Source organism: Kryptolebias marmoratus, linkage group LG19 (assembly GCF_001649575.2).
Source record: "Kryptolebias marmoratus isolate JLee-2015 linkage group LG19, ASM164957v2, whole genome shotgun sequence".
Lineage (NCBI taxonomy): Eukaryota > Metazoa > Chordata > Actinopteri > Cyprinodontiformes > Rivulidae > Kryptolebias > Kryptolebias marmoratus.
This window is the reverse complement of record NC_051448.1, coordinates 12053833-12072493: the sequence shown is the minus strand read 5'-3', so window position 1 is coordinate 12072493 and position 18661 is coordinate 12053833. Positions and strand designations below refer to the sequence as shown.

At 41.5% G+C, this 18661-nt stretch overlaps 2 protein-coding genes across 3 annotated transcripts in view; both read right to left on the bottom strand.

The window, feature by feature from the left end:
• Positions 1 to 92: 92 nt before the first annotated feature.
• Positions 93 to 8943, bottom strand: ccm2 (CCM2 scaffold protein). Of its 2 annotated transcripts, none has more exons than XM_017427243.3 (10): positions 8533 to 8943; positions 4220 to 4396; positions 3872 to 3955; positions 3539 to 3722; positions 3121 to 3257; positions 2710 to 2845; positions 2254 to 2311; positions 2043 to 2169; positions 1808 to 1946; positions 93 to 1364 (listed from the first exon to the last, which is right to left on the bottom strand). In XM_017427243.3, the coding sequence occupies exons 1-10, from the start codon at positions 8560 to 8562 to the stop codon at positions 1060 to 1062; spliced, it is 1377 nt and encodes a 458-aa protein (XP_017282732.1). In that variant the 5' UTR covers positions 8563 to 8943; the 3' UTR covers positions 93 to 1059. The 2 variants fall into 2 exon arrangements, with proteins under 2 accessions (XP_017282732.1, XP_017282733.1); XM_017427244.3 differs by lacking the exon at positions 8533 to 8943 and adding an exon at positions 5005 to 5152.
• A 6784-nt stretch (positions 8944 to 15727) lies between these two features.
• Positions 15728 to 18661, bottom strand: part of xkr6b (XK, Kell blood group complex subunit-related family, member 6b) — a 60595-nt gene continuing 57661 nt past the window's right edge. The window contains exons 2-3 of the mRNA XM_017427353.3: positions 18271 to 18467; positions 15728 to 17525 (exon numbers count right to left, since the gene is read on the bottom strand). Of these exons, the coding sequence (XP_017282842.1) occupies positions 16555 to 17525; positions 18271 to 18467 (1168 nt within the window). The 3' untranslated portion in view covers positions 15728 to 16554. The remainder of the gene's footprint in view (positions 17526 to 18270; positions 18468 to 18661) is intronic.

The window sequence follows — 18661 nt, the reverse complement described above, 5'->3', positions numbered from 1 at the left end:
GGGGGGGATTTTGAGATTTTGAAAGTCAAACTCAATGAGGTCATTTCCACTTCAAACTGCGAGCTAACACACGACGACACGGCAGCCAGGTGTACGGACAGTCAAGTGTTTTATGCAACCCCATAAAGCGTGCAAGTTTCGCAATACAAACATACAGTTTTGTGTAAATAATCTGTTATTTAATAACCACAACTTGCTCGACTGTAGTTACAGTTTCCCGATGAGCTGTCTGTGTCAGACAGTTGGCAGCAGTACTGCAGTGTAAAGGCACAACAAAACATGACGTCACACATAAAATGACCTGAATGATGTTAACCCAAAAAAATACTAAAAAGGAAATGAACGTCGGCCATCCGTGATGTGGATCTGTCAAACGCAGACCCCACGCTCAGCTGTTAGGAACTAACACAACTCTGTTTGTACAGCATTCTCTGGGTCAGTTTGAATAAGGCGAAAAATATAAACACTGATTAACGATCGATAGTAAAACGAAGCAGAACACGAGTCTTACTGAGGAAGAAAATCATAACATAGCAAACTTACACTTTCACAGCAACACGATGTGAAATTACTGAAGAAAACCAACGTTTTCCAGGTGGTTGAAGCTGATTGACTTACACAAAAAGAACAAATGTCAGTCTTTTAAAACACGTGCAGAGCCCACTGACAGGTTCTCCAGAGTCTTTGTTGCACTGACCGGAGACCTTTGCTACATTACACATAGCACTGGCAGATGCTGCCAATAAATGAGTATAAAACTATTGTAAAAAATTTAAAATAAATCAGGGGCTAAGAATCCATCTGAAATGCTAAACAAGCCAACAAACTGCATGTTAACTATCATTTCTGCTTAAGTGCGTTTGTTGACTCCACGGTAACAAGTCCGGGCTTTTCTTGAGTGGAAAGAGTATGGAACGTCCTCTTGACAATTAGAGGAAAATTACAATTAAGCAGATCTTTGGTTGGTGCTGCGGACCGCCTTCATCCGATCTGCTTAGCTCACGCCTGCTGCTCGTCCGAGGAGCGGCCGTGGTTTCATGCCGCCACCTTTCTGCTGCGTCAGGGCGTCACGGCCTCCTGGTCCATGCTGCAGCCCAGGGCTTCGATGTCGTTACTGATGTCGGTGATCATGCGGTCCCACTCGTCGCCCTCGGAGGCGTCCTGGCCCTCGTCGGAGGCCGTGCTGTCGCCGCTCCCCCCCGCCGCGCCGTTGCCGTTGGTGGTGGAATCCGAGGCCGAGCTGGCCGTGCGCTTGCACCGGCCGAAGCTGTCTGTGATGATGCCTCGGCCGTCCTTCACGCCGACGGTCTCGAGGAAGTTCTCAAAGTGCTGGCTGTCCTTCTCGGGTATGAAGGGACGCAGGCCTGCCGGGACAAGAAACGACTCTTAGAACTAAAACGCACAACATGAGCATCATGTTTTCTTTGCTCTGTAAGATGTACCAATCAAATATCACGCTTTTTTTACTGGTTTTTAATGTTGTTTATGGTCTTAGACACCTATTTATCAGACCTGCAGACCCTCAGGTCCTCTGGAAAAAGTTCTGATTTTACCTGATGCGTGTAAAAGCAAACTCAAGACTTACCTGTTCAATCTGGCTTTAGTTTTATCATCCTTTTAGTTTGATTCTTAATTGAGTTTGAGACATCTCATGTGGAACAATGCCTGATACAGCGAGCATCTTTGATCAGTCGCTGACCTCTAGTGTCAAGTAATCAAACAGACTGCCATTTGATAGATTGCACATTTCGACGCGATGGTGGGATCTTTATAACAGTTTACTTAAGAGAAAATACATTAACTGTACCAAGTAGGAGGAACTTCCTGCTGTCCCCATAGAGCTGTCGCAGATTAATGCAGAACTCGTGAATAGAGGCGCCGTTTCTGTACTCGTGGAGCAGAGTGGCAAACTGCTGGATCTCCTGGGATGACAGCTTTGTCCGCAACTAGATAGGGAAAAAAAAAAAAAAAAAAAGTGTTTGACTTGTGCTTTCACTATTTTAACTTCGAACATAGAAGCGCAGAGAACAACAGGACTGTACTGTTGTCATGTAGTCCTGCAGCAGCTCTGCAGCGGTGGTGCTGAGCTCTCCTTCAATCGCCGGCTTCGTCTGAGGAGACGCAGGGCTGGATGCAGATGAAGAGTTCCCTTCTGGTGTCTTGAAAGGACTAAACAGAACAGATTCTTTGTAAGCAACAAAGTAATCTTAGAAACCATATAAAACTCTAATGATAAACTGATGCTGGACTTACAAGGAGCTGGCTTCTCCTTCAAAAGCTTCTTTCTCGTCTACTTTGCTTGAAGAGTCATCTAGAAAATTAACCCCCCGCCCAAAAAAAAGTTTACATTTTTAATTTATCAGCTTATGAACATAAGACTCCAAATATGCCAAAGTACAGAAGTATCACAATGTAATCAAAATTTGAAAAAAGGCAGTACGGTGCAAAACATTTTAAAATGCTTCTTATTTCTTCATATTTTGCCTTCAAGGGGCCAGACTTTCTTGGTTTTGAGAAATACTTCTTCGGGCTTTCTAAAAGTCCTGGCTAATCACTTTAAAAGATTACAATAAAGTCTGGCTCCATGGATGTGAAATATGAAGACATGTGGCATGAACTGACATTAGTAAAGTACATTTTTTCTTTTAAACTAACACAGCAAAAGTCTGTAGTGTTTATGTCTTCTGTTCTGACTGCATGTCTCCTTACCGCTGTACAAAGAAAGATGCCTGGTAGGTGTTGTAGCTCCATCAAAGATGGCTCTGTCCAGGAAGTCGATGGTTGATTCTGTGTAAACTATCTGAAATACCTGACTGAGCAAAAGGCACAACTCCTCCGCTGCAGCCTGGAAGATAAAGACGTCAACAATTAGATCTCTTTTATGTTACTTTGTTTAAAATGATCCTTATCCTTCAGAAAGCCTGATGAGTGTGGTTTTGCCCAAATCATCTCAATTATCAGTAACTGTTGGCCTCCCTCAGTCTTACTGAACTTTTCTGTGGTGAGTCTTGGTTACAGTTTGATATAACGCCACTGCAGGTGGTTCAGAGCCAACGTTCACTCATCCAATCGTGACTGCTGTCAGCCCCGGATGTAATCTCATTTATCGTAATGTATTACCTTGTTATCGACTGCCAGGACAAGCAGGCAGCAGACCTCCACGAGCACGGCTCCGCTCTCCGACAGGGAGCTCAGGGTCTGGGATTTGTTTAGATCGGGACATGAGCTGGGACAGGGAGAGCCTCCTGATTCCTGGGCTGAAAAACAAAACAACAGGTCAAAGGTCAACTCGTTACCTCAGCACAAAAGTATACAAGATATGAAACCCAAACCCTGTTATTTTATTGGACAGTTAGGGCACATGTAAGCATTATTTTTAGAGCTTGTTCCTCAAAAATCAACAGTCAAATTTTTCTTAACACTCGTTTTAACCAACAAGCCGTGTATAAAAAACACAGAACTTTAGGTAAAGATCCCCTTTACAGGTTACAGCCTGACTAGAGGCTCCATTATCCAGTGTCCACAGCCTTTGTTTTACCTGTTTTTATGACCACAAGGTGAATAGAGTCATCCCTGATGTATGAGACAGCAGCGATGTCATGAATTGGCACTCTCAGGATGATGTCCTCGCCATCTCGCCAAACAAGCTTGATGTTGTAGGCAGACAAGCTTACCACTGCATCCTGCTCCGACGTCAGCTGGCCTGCCAACTGATGGGACTTCTGGGGGAAAAAAGAAATTCCAAGGAGGCAAGAATAAATAAAATCAGTTTCTGCCATCGAGATGTTAGCAATGTAGTAATAATAATGCTTAAAGAAAATAAAGAAAACTCAAGCTGGGGGGACAAGATTACCTCCCAGCACATACGTACCCTCGCGTTGTCGATAAGCTGCAGGACTTCTGTCCTGCTTGATGGATTCAAGTATCCTGGAACTGATGTCAGCTGCCCCAAGTACTGAAAGGAGCGACACGTGTACACACTTTAACTTAAAGATATTGCACTGAAATTCACACAGAAACAAAGCTTTACCATATTATTTTGCTGCTGTGCATAACAGTGCCCTTCTTTTCTCTTCTTCTGCTTTAATTACTGCTGGTTTTAGTGTCAGTTGCACAAAATTAGACGTTTACTGAAGTCGCGATGTGCTCAATGAAACCATAATGGATGAAATTAATAAATTATCACCACACATCCATTTTTTGTTTAAGCAAGACTTACTTTGACTTCCTTCTCAATGTAGTCGTTGAGCAGGATGTCAGGGTCAATGCAGTGGTCAGGCTGAGACAGCGAGAAGGTGTGGAGGGCCCGGCGCTCCGTGGCCTTCTCCTGGGCCTTCTTGTCCCTCCCCTTCTCTCCTTTCAGGAAGACTCGCTTGAACGGAGCCACGATACCAGGCTATTGAAAGCAGACGGAGAATGCAGATAAAAGCTAAAGTTACGGGGGAGAAAAAAAAAGCAGCAGTAACTTGTGCTTTTACAGCCATGCCCGCTTCTCCCGCCTGCAGAGACGCACAAATCACCAGACAATAAACTTAAAGCGAAAATAAATTACATACGTCTGCGTACAGGCAGGCAGAGGTATTTACATCCACAACACATCCCATTTGCTTTTATAGGTTTGACGACAAAGTTTATCCTTTATAAATGCAGCACTTAAGTTATTGTCTGAGTTCTGTCGGCTGCTTCGTGTTCTGTCATTTCTGCTTCCCCTCACTGCGCTGGTGGCAACGTTTCTCTATGCGTGTTGCTCAAATATCAGCAAACGTAAGGCAACTGTGAATGCTGCATTTTACAGAAAGAATTGAAAAAAAGAATACAACGCCTCAATCATTAATTGCTGTCACGGACGTAAAAAAAAACAAAAACAAAATCTATTGTTAATCTTCTAAAGAATCCACATCAATTTAGTTGTCATTATTTACTTGTTTTGCTGCTTTTAAGTCTTTTTTTTGTTTTTTTTTAAGCGTCAACAAAAAGCATCCGTTTAAAAAAAAAAAAGCATACCTCACTCTCCATGAGCCCTCAGGCAGCTAGTCGCTTTAACCAACAGCAACCTGACGGCGCGGCTACGGATCCCGCCCCACCGACTGCACTATCACCTGCTGCCTCCGCTCGAGCGCACCGACAGCTGCCAACTGACACCGAGGAGCAAACCCAAGCGTTACATGTGAGGGGTGTGACCCCCCCAAAAAAAACTCAGAAGGGAAGTGTCTGCTTACTTTACATTCAGGCACAAGAACAGGAAAGGAACAAGCCACAACTTCCTGTGATGACACGCTCTTTAAATGCTGCAACACTTTGTTTTTTTCTTGGTTTTTTTCCAGCAGACGTGTCATGTTGTTTTGAAAAATTAGTCGGCAGACACAAGCGACGGACACAAACTACAGGCGTGAAACCCGCTGCTTCAATTGTCCGACATTGATTTCACGTGCGCCTTCTTCTGCCTCTCGTTCTCTCTGTCGGGACTTTGCAGCTCAGAGTCTGTCGACAACGCAGCTAAACCACAGCAGCAGAAGGCTGTGTACGTTCTGCTGCACTATAACCGCACGCGTCACGTCTGAAACGCCGTTTACCCTGCAGAGTCAACAAAGTGAACAGTGGAGGCAAGCTGAAGCAGAGCGTTTATCGATTCAGACACGTAATCGACAGGTCAGTGTAAATAAACCAGGAAGTCATTCAAAGTTACCAGCTACATACATGCATACAACAGGATTACACCAGAGTTACTTTAGTTTACCTTAATATTTTGTAAGATTCAAGTGAACTTGTAGCCGTTTTGAACAAACATTGAAATTAACGTTATGCACGACCTTATGCAAAACTGTCTTGCGGTCAAGTATGTGTTGTGAACAACTCTCAGCTTCTACCACATCTGATTTTAGCTCAAGACCTTTAAAACTGACCGCCATTTGTGTGTCAGCTCATGTCAATTAGCTGTGGCAGCCATCTTCAATTAGACCAACTCCAAAAGTTAAATCTCGTGTAGATGTAATGACTACTTTGAGAGTTTCATTAGAATTCGTCCCATGGTTCACAAGATCATTTGCTAACAGGCAGGCAAACTCATGCACGGGCAAAAACCGTGATCGACCACCTTCACTTTTCGACTACGAGCCATTAAAAAAAAAAAAACACTTCCCTAATGCGTGGCTAATATGGTGCTGCAGCAGCTGGTCATTTCACTCCGGCCATTTTCAGTAACACGTCTAAACGAAGCCAGAGGAACGTTAATGTAAAAGTAAAAAAAATGAGTCAATGCCTGAATGTTGTCGTTATCACAGACAAAGCAACTCAAGTGTGAATGGCAGGGGACCTATCGCCCTATAACTTGGTTTGCGTCTGATGTGCTGACATTAGGTCAAACTTCAGACTACAGAACAAACTGTGGGGTCGTTGCATTATTTAACAGTACTCTCTGGCTAAAGGCAAGTGCATTAACATTTTACAGCTCTGGACTGGACTGAAACGTGAGACTTAGGAGAGCCTCGACTACAGACTCGAGTGACAGAAAACAACAAGGGTTTTACTTCCTGGTAGTTTGGCAAATAATGAAAAAATAAATAAATAAATGAACTAGTGATTATTTGTGATGCAACACAAGTGCCGGTGAAAACCTCTAACCCTCAAGAACAATGTAGGAAAGCTGATACCAGATAAGATGAGCTCACATACTCCAACAGTAAAAAAAACAACAATACCTGAGATCCAGACATTTTCTTGTCTTGGACCATATTCTGCAGCAGGCCTCAAAAATATCAATCCAATCATGACACTCCAAACAACACAATCAATCTTTTAACTTCTATATTATTTACTCAATCTCCTAAAAACCACAACCGTTTTCCACTTTGGTCCCAATGTCAAGTGCTATAATTTTCCCAGGCCTTTTATAGAAATAAAAATGTGTCAAGTTGATTACAATAAGGTTTTTGGAGATGGGGAATTTGATTGGTTGCACGTGAGTGATGGCAGCTTTCATGTCTTTCTATTCCTGGAAAAAATAACAGTTTATATTTCTGCAATGTGACAGGTTTCCCGACAAGAGGGACAAAATTAGCTGTAAAAATATAATAAAAGTCATTAGATTGCAAAGCTGCTGAACCTAAACTTTCTACTCAGGTAGTGTAAAATCATCCAGGCCAAATGTGATCCACTATCACCACCTAGTGGCACAAACAGGAACTGCCTCCAGGGAGGGCGTTCATCTTGAAAGAACAACTTTACCAACAAAGCAAAAACAATGGGATTATTTTAACCATATCTGTCAAATGCATCATTCAAGAATACTTTTTTCAAAGCTGTAGCCACAGATAGGTCAGACTACCAACAAATGTGAACAAATGATTAAAGTGGAAAGGTTAGTGGAGATTATATCTTTTCAAACTATGTCAACGCCTTAAGTTGCTTATCACTACTGGGGGAAAAAAACAAAAAACATTTCCTTGTCACAACAAACCTTCCAGGCTAGAATACGGTTTTCTGTGAAAGTTCTGTTTTAAATTAAAGACCTAGCATTCCTTAAAGGAATGCATATTGCCCGCCACCTTTCATCGCAGAGTTTTAAGCTAAGATCGTTTCATGAGGAGAAGAGTTGGTCAAATCTAAAAATAGCATTATGTGCGATCCTGTGCGACACTGCGAGCTCTGTTGGCACTCCTAGCATGTGTTGGGAGTGACTCGCAGCTACTACCACACCAAATTTGAGCTCAACGCTTGTAAAACTGACCGGTGCCACAGCAGTTCTTGGATTTTCTGAGGCCATCTTGAACTAATATAGATGTACACTCAGTTAATCAGTCTGAGTCTGCTAGCACACCAAATTGACAATGATAAATATGATTTTCCATTTTAAAACACAAATCAGTGGGCAGTATCTACAGATTTTGTGTCTATGAAAGGATACCATGTTTGGAACAACCCACATCTGCTCATTCTCTAGTCATTTTATTAATAATAATGCCACTAATATACTGATAGGCACTGTCTTTGAAAGCACACATGACAAAACGAGTTATTACACTGATTAAAAACTAGTTTCTCAGCTAACACTAGTATGATGATATCAGGTATTTTCCTCACTCTTAAATATATATATATATATATATATATATATATTAATAATGCACCACTGGGCAATGATGACAAAAGCACAATAAAGATGAACTATAAAACAAACAAAGCAAACAGCATTAATTTTAATGACAGCTCATAAGGAATAATAAACATTCAAGGAGCCAATCTGATCCGAGACAAACCCAAGTTAAAACATTCTCTTCCTCACATTTATTCACTTAATGTGCTACTTCTAATATCCCTGTTTCCCCCTTTTCCGTAAAGGTAATGTCAGTCGATTAAACAGCCGACTTGTCAGGTAATGTAAAGTGAACGAACTACCTGTGTCCGCTTTTCAGCTAAAACTTCCAATAACAGTGGGCTACTTATTTAGCTAGAAGCTAGCCTACTCCGGCAGAAGCTAGCGAGTTAGCACGCGGCCAACTTGCTAAAAAAATTTAAAAGTACCTCACGACCCACCTTTTTTACTTTTTTCACATCTTCCTCCATGTCTACACGAAGATTATCGTCCTCATAGTCACTTCAGCTCGGAGGTCCGGGTGAGACGAGACGCTGGCGCCGCAGCTTTTAGACGAATCCCGGCAGCGGTTAGCTCGCTAGGCTAACGTAGCGTCGCCTTTTCCACGGAGATGCTGAGAGCCAAACGCCATCCCAACTCCCTCCTTTCTTCTTTTTTCCCCCTCTGTCGCGGGGAAATGTCGGCCTTCGGCTAATTTACGCGAAAACCGACGTACCCCATGTGTCGGGAGCGACTAAGGCGACGTTCTGTCAGAGAGGCAAACTCGAAGAAAACAGTGAAAACTTTTCAATCGTGCCGCCATTTTGGGCGTTAAACTGCGGCGCAGCATCATCACGCTGAAAGCAAAACAGGCTGCTGCTGCTGCTGCTGCTGCTGCGGTGCTTCCAGTGATTACAGCGTGACAACCCGCGAGCCAAAATAAAGAAGAATATTTTACAGAGCTCCTGCGCAGTCTTGAGAAGTAACCGGACGTATGAAATTCGGTTCACTCTTTTTATTTCTTTATATATTACCTGTTTGGTTTGCCTGTTTCGTCCGCCCATTAAAGGAAAAACTTATAATTTTAATATACTTTAACAGTCAAGACATTTTTTTTCACACTTTCGATGACTTTTTATCAGTCATCACAGTCACAGTTAGCTCAGATGAGGTTAGTAATAGTCAGGTGAAGCTTAAATGATGGTTAAAGGCTCTAAGGCACTGTTCAGACCTGGCATCAACATATCCGTTTTGACTGCAAGTGGGCAGCTCTGATTGAAAGCATTCACACCTGGAAATTAAACGCGTACCCCCAAAATGTTTTTGCGACTGGATGTCAACTACCCGCTTAACTACGTAACATATGTGAGATGGGATAAGTAGAATTTAATGATTTGTGGTTATACAGAGCTGTCAGAGCAAAGACTGAAGATTTCAACCTGTAAAAATCCACTGCAGTGAAACACTGATGCTGGCAGCCATCAGCTGTTTTACACAGCCTCACTGTGAACATAACATCGGGGTTGTGTTTATTTAGGTAAATATAATGCAACACGATCCTGCTCAGACTGTGACTGACACAACGGTGACCACAGGGGGACCAGTCAGCTTTAAAAATATTCAGAATAAAAATTAAACTAAAAGGAAGCTGACCACATTGTATCCTGCTAATCCACGCTGATTAATACAATCTCAACCTTTTTATTGAGAAGGATTCTAATAAACTGTTCTGATTCAAACTTTTAGCCAAAAAAAAAAAAAAAACCCCCAAACAAACAAGAGTATTACCAAGGATGGCTGTTTAATTTTCTTTAACCTGCCAACAGCTGATTGGACTACTTTTTCTTTTTTTTACCATCCCTCAGGAGGAATGTTAATGTCAGGTGTGAATGAGGTCTAAATAATTTTCAGTGCTGTTAGAGATGTCTTAAAAGTTTGGAGGTGACAAACTATTCCTAATTTGTGTGTTTTTGCAACAAGGTTGGATAAATAATAGCCATTTTTCCTCTCTAATATTTTTAATCATCTGCTTTTTTTGAAAAAAGGGTAAAAAAAATATTTTCAGTAGCAAATTATAGTTCATACAAACTATTTTTTTAATATTAGGGATCTTTAAAGCTTCAAATTCAAATGTAAAGCTAAACTTGAGCCACAGAATTTCATGTAGTGATCCAAGTGGGCATCATGTGAGAATAAAAGAAACATCAAGTGATCTGCTTTCCTTAAATCTGTTTTCCTCACTTTACTGCTGCAACTTTGACATGTTAAAACTACAACACTTGCAAACCACATTAAAATACATTGAAGAAAATAATAAATAAAAGCATTGGTTTGTTTTGAATACTTCAACAAGTACTATAGTTTTAAATAAATTACACTTTTGTTGTTTATGTGGGACAATTTAGATCCTAATATCAGTTTGTTGACATAGTTTCAAAAAGAATCTCGCTGCAGAAATCCAGTCACTTAAAAATGTCTTTGTTACTCCTGCTGGGGAAATAGCCGCCTGGATGAAATGATACACATTTGACAAAAAAAAGTGAGACACAAAAAGGGAGAGGGGGGAGAAAATGACTGATGCATCACACTTTCAAATACTATATTTATTTTTTTCTTCTGGGATGAATAGTCTGATATATGAATCTACAGTAAGGCTTAACATTACATTGTCAGCATAATATTTCTCTTTTTCATCTAAAAACCAAAACATACAAAAAGAACTGTAGCACCATATGTTATTAATAATAATATTCATATTGTTCCCAAAACTAGGGCGTAGGTACAACACTGGACATCAGTTTCCCTTTTTTTTTAAATAACGGGGATTCGGCAAAAACAATTTACTTACATTTTATATTCAACAACAACAAAGAAATCCTTCATTTTATCTTTTCAATCACAACATAGGGATTATGGTTTGAAAAATTTTGTCGCAAATTTGTTCTCTAGCTTTGTGCCAACTTTTGGACTACTCCCACTTCACCGGTCGTACCCTACGGAGTATCTCGATGGATTTGTGAAACACATCAACAAGCTAACACAATCTCTAAACTGATCGAATATAAACAAAGCAATATTTCCCAACACCTTTGATAACGAATTCAATTAGAATGACGTAGTTGCTCTGCTGGAATACCAAATTCATATTGAAACAAAATATTACAGCCAATTCTACAAGAACAACGAAAAAATAAATAGATACACACAGATAAAGGACATATAGATGACAGGAATTTACAACACAGAAATCACGTTCTCTATATATATTTTTCTATTTATATATATGTCTTTTTTTACCCAAATTCCAGTAGCAGAAGTACATTTGTGCTCCTGTGCCTCTGCTAAAAGGACACGCTTTGTCAGCTCCCAGTTTCATTCCCTCAAAGAGAGAAAAAAAAGAAAAGAAAAATCCTAGTGCAGACTGAATCGTTTCAAAATAAAATCATATATGTGTAAAATCAACATTATTCAAGCAGTTAGAGTACCTGTTGGTTTTTTGTGACGGTCGGAAAAACAAAAAAAAATGGCACCTTTAAGAGTTGAGCTCTGCTGTAAACGGTGTAGATTTGAGGTGCGTGGCTTGTGGAGCATTCTGAGACCGCAGGGGTTTTTCTTTTGGGGGTGCAGGCCGTCTCAGTTCACCGGAAGGCTATGCTCTCAGAGAGCCAAAATATGGACGCTGCAGTCCACAGTGGTAGCACCTTTTTTTATTTTTTTTTTTAAATGTTGGTTTATTTTATTTCAGCACCAGGTTCTTAACAGAAAATATAAATGAAACAAAGGTGAAAAAGAAAGAAACGCACCAATTTGTCATCTGAACGTACCACGCCCGCCCCCCCTTCATTGCGGTCAGTCTGATGGTAGACACTTAACCCAGGTCAAACACTACAATGGCCTGTTGCTACACATTAAAACGAAGAAACCAAAGGGTCTTTCTGTTTTGGCGATGAGAGCACTTACATGCTAAATGTTGAGGGCCGCCTTGCAATGAGTCCCAAAGACGTGCTAAGAGTTGGAAGAGAATCAGGACAAGGATCATCCAAAAGCGAACAAATATTCAGGCCTGTTTTAATATTCCAGTCGAACAAAAATGCAACATCACAGGTTTTTCAGCTCCTTCTCTGTTATATAAAACCTTCAGGCCTTCCTGTTTTGGCTGGAGGATGTACTTTTTTTTTTTTTTCCACACGAGACACCACAGACACAGAAAGTTGACTTCTTGGCAGTACAAATTATTCATAATTGCAAGACAGAAGAAGATGTAAAGGCATAGAGAAAAGTACAAAACAATCATTGATCAAACTCTGGGACTCTCCATCGAACGAACCAAAAGTGATGCTTTTGGGCTAACCGAAACACGCTCAATGAACTGGGGTTGTGGTGACTAGTGAAGATAAGGAAGCTGACGTTCAAGTAAAGATGTTCAGTATTGCCTCGCTTTTTTTTTTTTTACCTGTCTCTTCGACGAAACCAATTAAAAAAAAACAACCCTTCGCTTTGTTCGGTCAGGCGGTGAAGCTCTGCGCTAACAAGGAAACAGTGCAAACCCCCCCACGCCTACGACATCGTGAGCGAAACTGTAGCACTGAAATAAAGCACTGTTCACTGAGGTGTAAGCGGACAGAACTGAGAACTTGGCTTGAACTGGTATGGGGGAGACAGTGTTGTTTGGTTTTCGTCGTCGTCGTCTCGGTGAGCGCGTTGGCACATAAAAACAAGTAAAGAAAGACGCTGGCATTGTTGTTTGCGGACCTGGCTGCCATGGCTGGATCGAAGCACCCAAAGTAACAAGGCACAACAAGGACTGAGGCGAACAAGCTTGCTGTTCAAACGGTCTTGCTGTGTGTTTTGGCTATGAAGAGGTGTTAACACGGGGCAAGTAAACCTGACTGAGGCAGTTCTCTGTAGGGGGGTTTCTTTGCGAACCTTGGTTATGGTATGAGGTGAGGTGTAGCAACCTGAATACTCCCTTACACAGTTTAGACACTCCTTCCACTCCGTTATCTGTAGCTTAGCTCTTGAGACCCGTGTATAATTTGAAGATTAAAAAAAAAAAAAACACATGCTAACTGGCTTCGGACTGATCATTGGTTACAGAAGGTGGCAAAGTGGTGTTTGTTCTGTAAAAATACATAAAATATATTGTATGTTTCATATAAATTCAGAGCTGTACATGAAGACTCTTTCTAGACCTTAAAACCCATTAAACTGTCATCACTTCTATTTCAATGACACAGTTACACAAGCATAAATACTCTGCATTTTACAACAAGCACTGCTAAATTAAACACAGCCCAGTTAATCTTATCTAATACTTCTGTCCCCTCCACCCCTTCCCACCCACTCCCGATTACACACACACACAGAGAAAAAAAAAAAGAATGAATCACAGTGTATTTGCACCTGATTTGGACATGCGTCCATCTCTCGAAAAGGTCAGCAGTGTTTAGAAAGGATGCACTGTGCGCAAGGCAGCCAACTACCACAAAAAAACTGGCCCAACCCAAATAATTAAAAACAGATAACCATTCCCCAAGAAAAATAAAATATGCAAATCATAATCGAGTGGTACAGTCCTAGCTGAGGAGTGGTGCAGGGTTTATTATGCTATGGGGAAAAAAAAGGAAACCCTTGAGGACATGCCTGGGAATGAGAACTGCATTGAGACACCCCTGAGTCAGCTTGGTCAGTGGTCTTAGTTGTTGGTCCTGAGGAACCCCTGTATTGGCTATTTTGCTTAGTTTTTTTTTATTAGTTTAACAATATTAAATCATTATTCACTCAATAGCTAACTATTAGGATGGCTGTTTCGTAACTACAACAAGAGGAACTAGTCTAGCTACTATGATAAAACAATGAGCAACTTGGCTGTTTGCATACAGACGTGTATCTATCTGGTGTGCTGGATGTTTACTCCGTGCTAGCTGACCCTTCAGTTCTCAATTACTCAGGGCTGAACATCGCTCTTAAGCCGAATGGTGGCAGACCCTGGATATTGAGGCTCTTAAGTTATGGCAGTGTACCTCATTGCAAGTTCTCATGTCAGGATCTCCATTTATTCAGCCTCAACCTTCGCCGTTCAGCGACCCGAGAGCGTGAGAGTGTTTTCGCAGGAGTGCGCCAAGGCCCAGCACTGTAGAGTTGGGGTGGGAAGAGGGCGGAGCAGCAACCAAGGATGGAGGCGAACAATCGGCGAGAGAACAGAACCACGGCAAAGGGCTGAGGACACTCATGTAGACACATCAGTTCACCCTTTTTTTAATATATATATATATATATATATATATAGGTTGTACAAGAAACGACTTTCTCACACAAGCACTCAAGGAGTCACTCCAAAAAATCTGTCAGCCCCTTTAGCAGGTTCTGTCCTCGTGTTCTTTTCCATCCCTGGCAAAAAAAGCCCTCTTTCACCTTTGCCCTGGACTTACAGAGAATCTGCCTTTTACAGTACGATGTTAGCAGGCACACGAGGCCACAGCTAAGCAGAAACTAGTAAGTCAGGAAAAAGGAGTCTCTGTGTTGTAAAGGGCTCTTGGGCATCCCCTGTTGGGTGCTTTTCTATTAATGCCTCGTACTAAAATCATGCTAATCACTACAATGTAAAAGAAAACACACACACACACACATTACATATTCAGATGAATCATCGATTAAATAGATAAAATTGAAGTATTTAACGCATTCATTTTTTTCATGAAGTATTCAGTAGCCCTCTGTGGGAATTTTTGTCAAGCTTTTTTGACTTAGAAGGCATGATTTTATGTAGACATACATACATTATAATATATCTATACATATTCATATTCATAGTTGTTTGAGAGACAGAAGAATCTGTGCTTGTCCCTGGGGTGTTAGCGGAGGAGGGCTCACACATATTCAACCAGGGGAATTACTTAGGTTTATAACTGCTGCACAGTAGGCCATAAGATGACGCCGTTTTGCACAGACTCATTCAACTGGTTTATGGGAGTGGATAAATTACAAAGACAGTACTGTACAATGTGATTTGGCTTTGTTTCAACTGCCCCACAGGTTCCAGAACAGTCGCCTTGTACACCCTTAAAGGGGTTTCGCCTCTTTGTCACCATGTTTGCTGAGGAGTATTAATACTGGAGCAATTTGTTGTGTAAAAAAGTGTGTGTTTTGACAAAATATAGTTATGTCAATGACTATAAATGTTGACACAAATACACACTGAAATATAACAGCATAGAAATATCATCTCAAATTTGTCTATTTTTTTTACCCCACCCCCCCAAGAACGTATTTTAAGTCTTTGCACCTACTATTGTATACTATTAATTAATGCAGAATATTTTTTTTTAAAGAAAATAAGGAGGCTGCAAAAGCCAATACTTTCCAGGATTAAAAAGGGAATGGTGGAGGACTCCTTGAAGGCTGTCTTTGTACGTTAAAAAAGGGGTATTAACACACAAATCTACTCTTCTACTCTTTTATAAACGACTGAAGTCTTTTTAAAAAGTCTTTGGAATGTTTTTCTTTTGATTTTGTATACTGATCAAATTGAAAAATGTGCTTGTTTCATGTTTTATTTGTATTTTTAAATCTTAAAAGGTCGTCTTAAAATTTTGTACTATCAGAAAGGCATGCAGTTACAGCCTGCTTCCACTGGATAGCAGTCTGCCCTTTTTGAACAGAATTTGTGGGTGAAACTAATTGAAGGTCATTGAGTCTGTTTTTTTTTTCTCCTGATGCATTAGCAGTTTCGATTTAGGATTTGGAACAAAAATAGTACAGCCAGGATGCTCTTGAACCAAATAAGCTTACCAAGGGGAAAATTCCCTTTGAACTGCTTCTGTTGGGCGCATCTTTTGCATTTTCGGAATTCGCACAGCAGCGATCAATATGTCACTGCCCTTTTTTAATTCGCAGGAAAAGAACTAAGTAAACATTTTCATATATTTCAAAGATTTACATACACAATGGCAGTAAATGTTGGCATGTGCAAAGACCTGCTCCCTCTGAGACGCTCCTCCGTCATTCCCATTAGGCTTTGCACCAGTCCCATGTCACAGGGACATACAGTATGCCCTTCACAAGTATCCACAGGTTGAATCACCAACACAGTATGATGCATTAACTCACTTCATAATGAAACATTTATATGTTATCTACACACTCATATAGAAGCCTCTTTTATCAATGTAGATAAATTTATATGAGACATTTATGCATATATATATATATATATATATATGTATCAAATAAGATACTGTAACGTTCATAATTTTCTCTCTGTACCATTTCATGCCCCCCCAAAAAATAAATCATAAATGCGTGTAAGAGCGTCTGATTTTGGTTGGCAAAACACATCTTGCAGGAAAACCGATGGATTAAAAACGAGAAAATTGAAGCGCCCGTGGCCAAACGGAAAGAGATAACATCTGAGGAGAGAAAAGAAAGGAATAGATGTGCATCATTCTGTGTAAAAGTGGGTGACAGAACTGTAGGAGGTGGCTTCAGAGGGAGGATTCATACTGCAGGAGTTCATAAAGAAGTGGACCGTCCCTATACCTGATGCCCACCGCATTGGGGCTAATGTACTGCAGCACATTTATGGTCCTGCGCAGGCGCCGATCCACAAAGTGAGCATCCCAAGCAGGGTAGCGTTTTCTAGGCATATCTATTTTAATAAGGGGACCCTCGGGCGGAATGGGCCTGCCGGCTGCATCTACAGGCTCTGTAGACCTCACTTGGAAAACCGGAAGGCAGGTGTCTGTTGCTGTCTCATCTGACTCCATGTGTTCCCCTGCCACACCTCGAGTAGGGGTGGCCTGAGATCCACGAGGCCCTGGAGTAGGAGCCATTGGCTCAGCTTCAGGCGGTAAAGGGAGCCCCCACAGCAGCTCAGCACAGCAGGAGCTGGCTAACATCCTCAGTCGGGGGCCCATGGGGTGCAGAACCCCATAATAGAGAACCATGCAGGCTACACCTGAGGCAAAGCACAGGAAAACGCCACAGATGGCAAAAGAGGCATAGGCGTCAGTGGTGGCTGGGTCGCGGTACGCATACCAAAGTGAGGTTAGGATGGCGTTCTCTAACAGTACCACTGTGTAATAGGCCACCATTCTGTACCACGTCCGGCCCTCACGTACATTGAACCAACAGAAGACATAAACCACGCCCACCACCATGTTGAACAGTACTTCCTCCCATTTGGACATGCAAAAGTCGGTGCCACCATGGATGACCCAGAAAGCCATGGCGCACCAATGGAGCACCACAAAAATGCCAAAGTAGATGTGGAAAACAGAGGCAAAAAGGGCAAAGGAGAGCACCCGTGAAGAGATGGTAAAAAGGCGCCAGAACAGATGCACCAGGGCACCTCGATAACTCATGCTCTTCTTGTCGTCACGTGAGTCACGCAGGAGTTTGTGGTATGAGGCTAGCACCCAGGCCAGGGACAGGAGGGAGGACATGGCAGAAAGACCTGGGAATATGAACAGAGACATAAAAATAGATGAAAAGCAGAAAATGACCGAGTAGGCACCATTGCATAGTGATGGATGGATCTCAAAACATCTAAAACTGGAGGAGAAGACCCTTTTTTATTATAATGTATGACTCAAACAAAACATGGTTTCAACTTAACCTCAGGAAACAGAACATTTTATTTCAGCCGAAGCAATCCATCACAACTTTGAAAGTCCTGTTATTACTGAGATCATCGCACATCATACAGTCAACACAATCTCCATTTAGTGGACCAATTCAGTTTCCTTAAGACATCTATAATGGTAGAGACAGCAAATATGTCAGAGGAGTAAGCTACTGAATAAAAAATGATTGGGGATTCTGCAAAGCAGCAACATGGAGCCTCTCAGCAAATGTATTGATGGCATTTCTATAGGCACCCCCGACCACGAAGGGTATCACTTGTTATGATTGAACTGCTGTCCTCTGGGAACTGTATTGCATGAGGAAACTGGAGTTGTAAAAGTGGTTTCAGTAACAGCGGTGATGAATGCTGGAAACCGGATACGACACTCGCTGTAAATAAAGAGATATGTGGACATCATATTGGATTTTTAGGTGTAGATAATGGAATCAACTCAGCGTCACACGGCGGCTAAAGCTTAAATATGACATGTAATGCAAAACAAGACGAAGAGATAGCTATAATTACATGCAAATTATCAAGTGTTGCTCATGCAAAACCTCAGGAAACCCCTTACACTGCAGCCACTCAGCTTTGTTGCTCTGGATCATGATGCAGAGCTGCAGCACCAACTGAGGGGCACTTTCTAAGAAGGTCTCCAGCAGTCGCAGCATGTTGACATCAGCATACTCGTACATCATAGCCCAGTAAAAGCGCCGCTGGTTCTCCTTCTGCCGGTGACTTTGAATGCCAAGGTACATGGTGCGAATGTACCTAAAGAGAGAGAGAGAGAGAGAGAGAGAAGGCAGAGAATCAGACACTTGTTTTGTGTCCTTCATTGTGTTCACAGTATTACAAATACATCCGTTGATTATTACAGAAGACACATGAACACCTTTCAGAGGTACATGCTAGCATTTTCACAACACTAGAGGGCATTCTTAGCCACAATTTGAATACATGGGGGG

Bases quoted from the DNA above. Each gene is read 5' to 3' on its own strand.
- ccm2 (XM_017427243.3), bottom strand. From the start codon at position 8,562: ATGGAGGAAGATGTGAAAAAAGTAAAAAAG. The intron at 4,397-8,532 runs GTGGGTCGTGAG...TGCTTTCAATAG, and splicing joins ATGTGAAAAAAGTAAAAAAG to CCTGGTATCGTGGCTCCGTT. The intron at 2,170-2,253 runs GTAAGTCCAGCA...TGTTCTGTTTAG, and splicing joins GAAGGAGAAGCCAGCTCCTT to TCCTTTCAAGACACCAGAAG.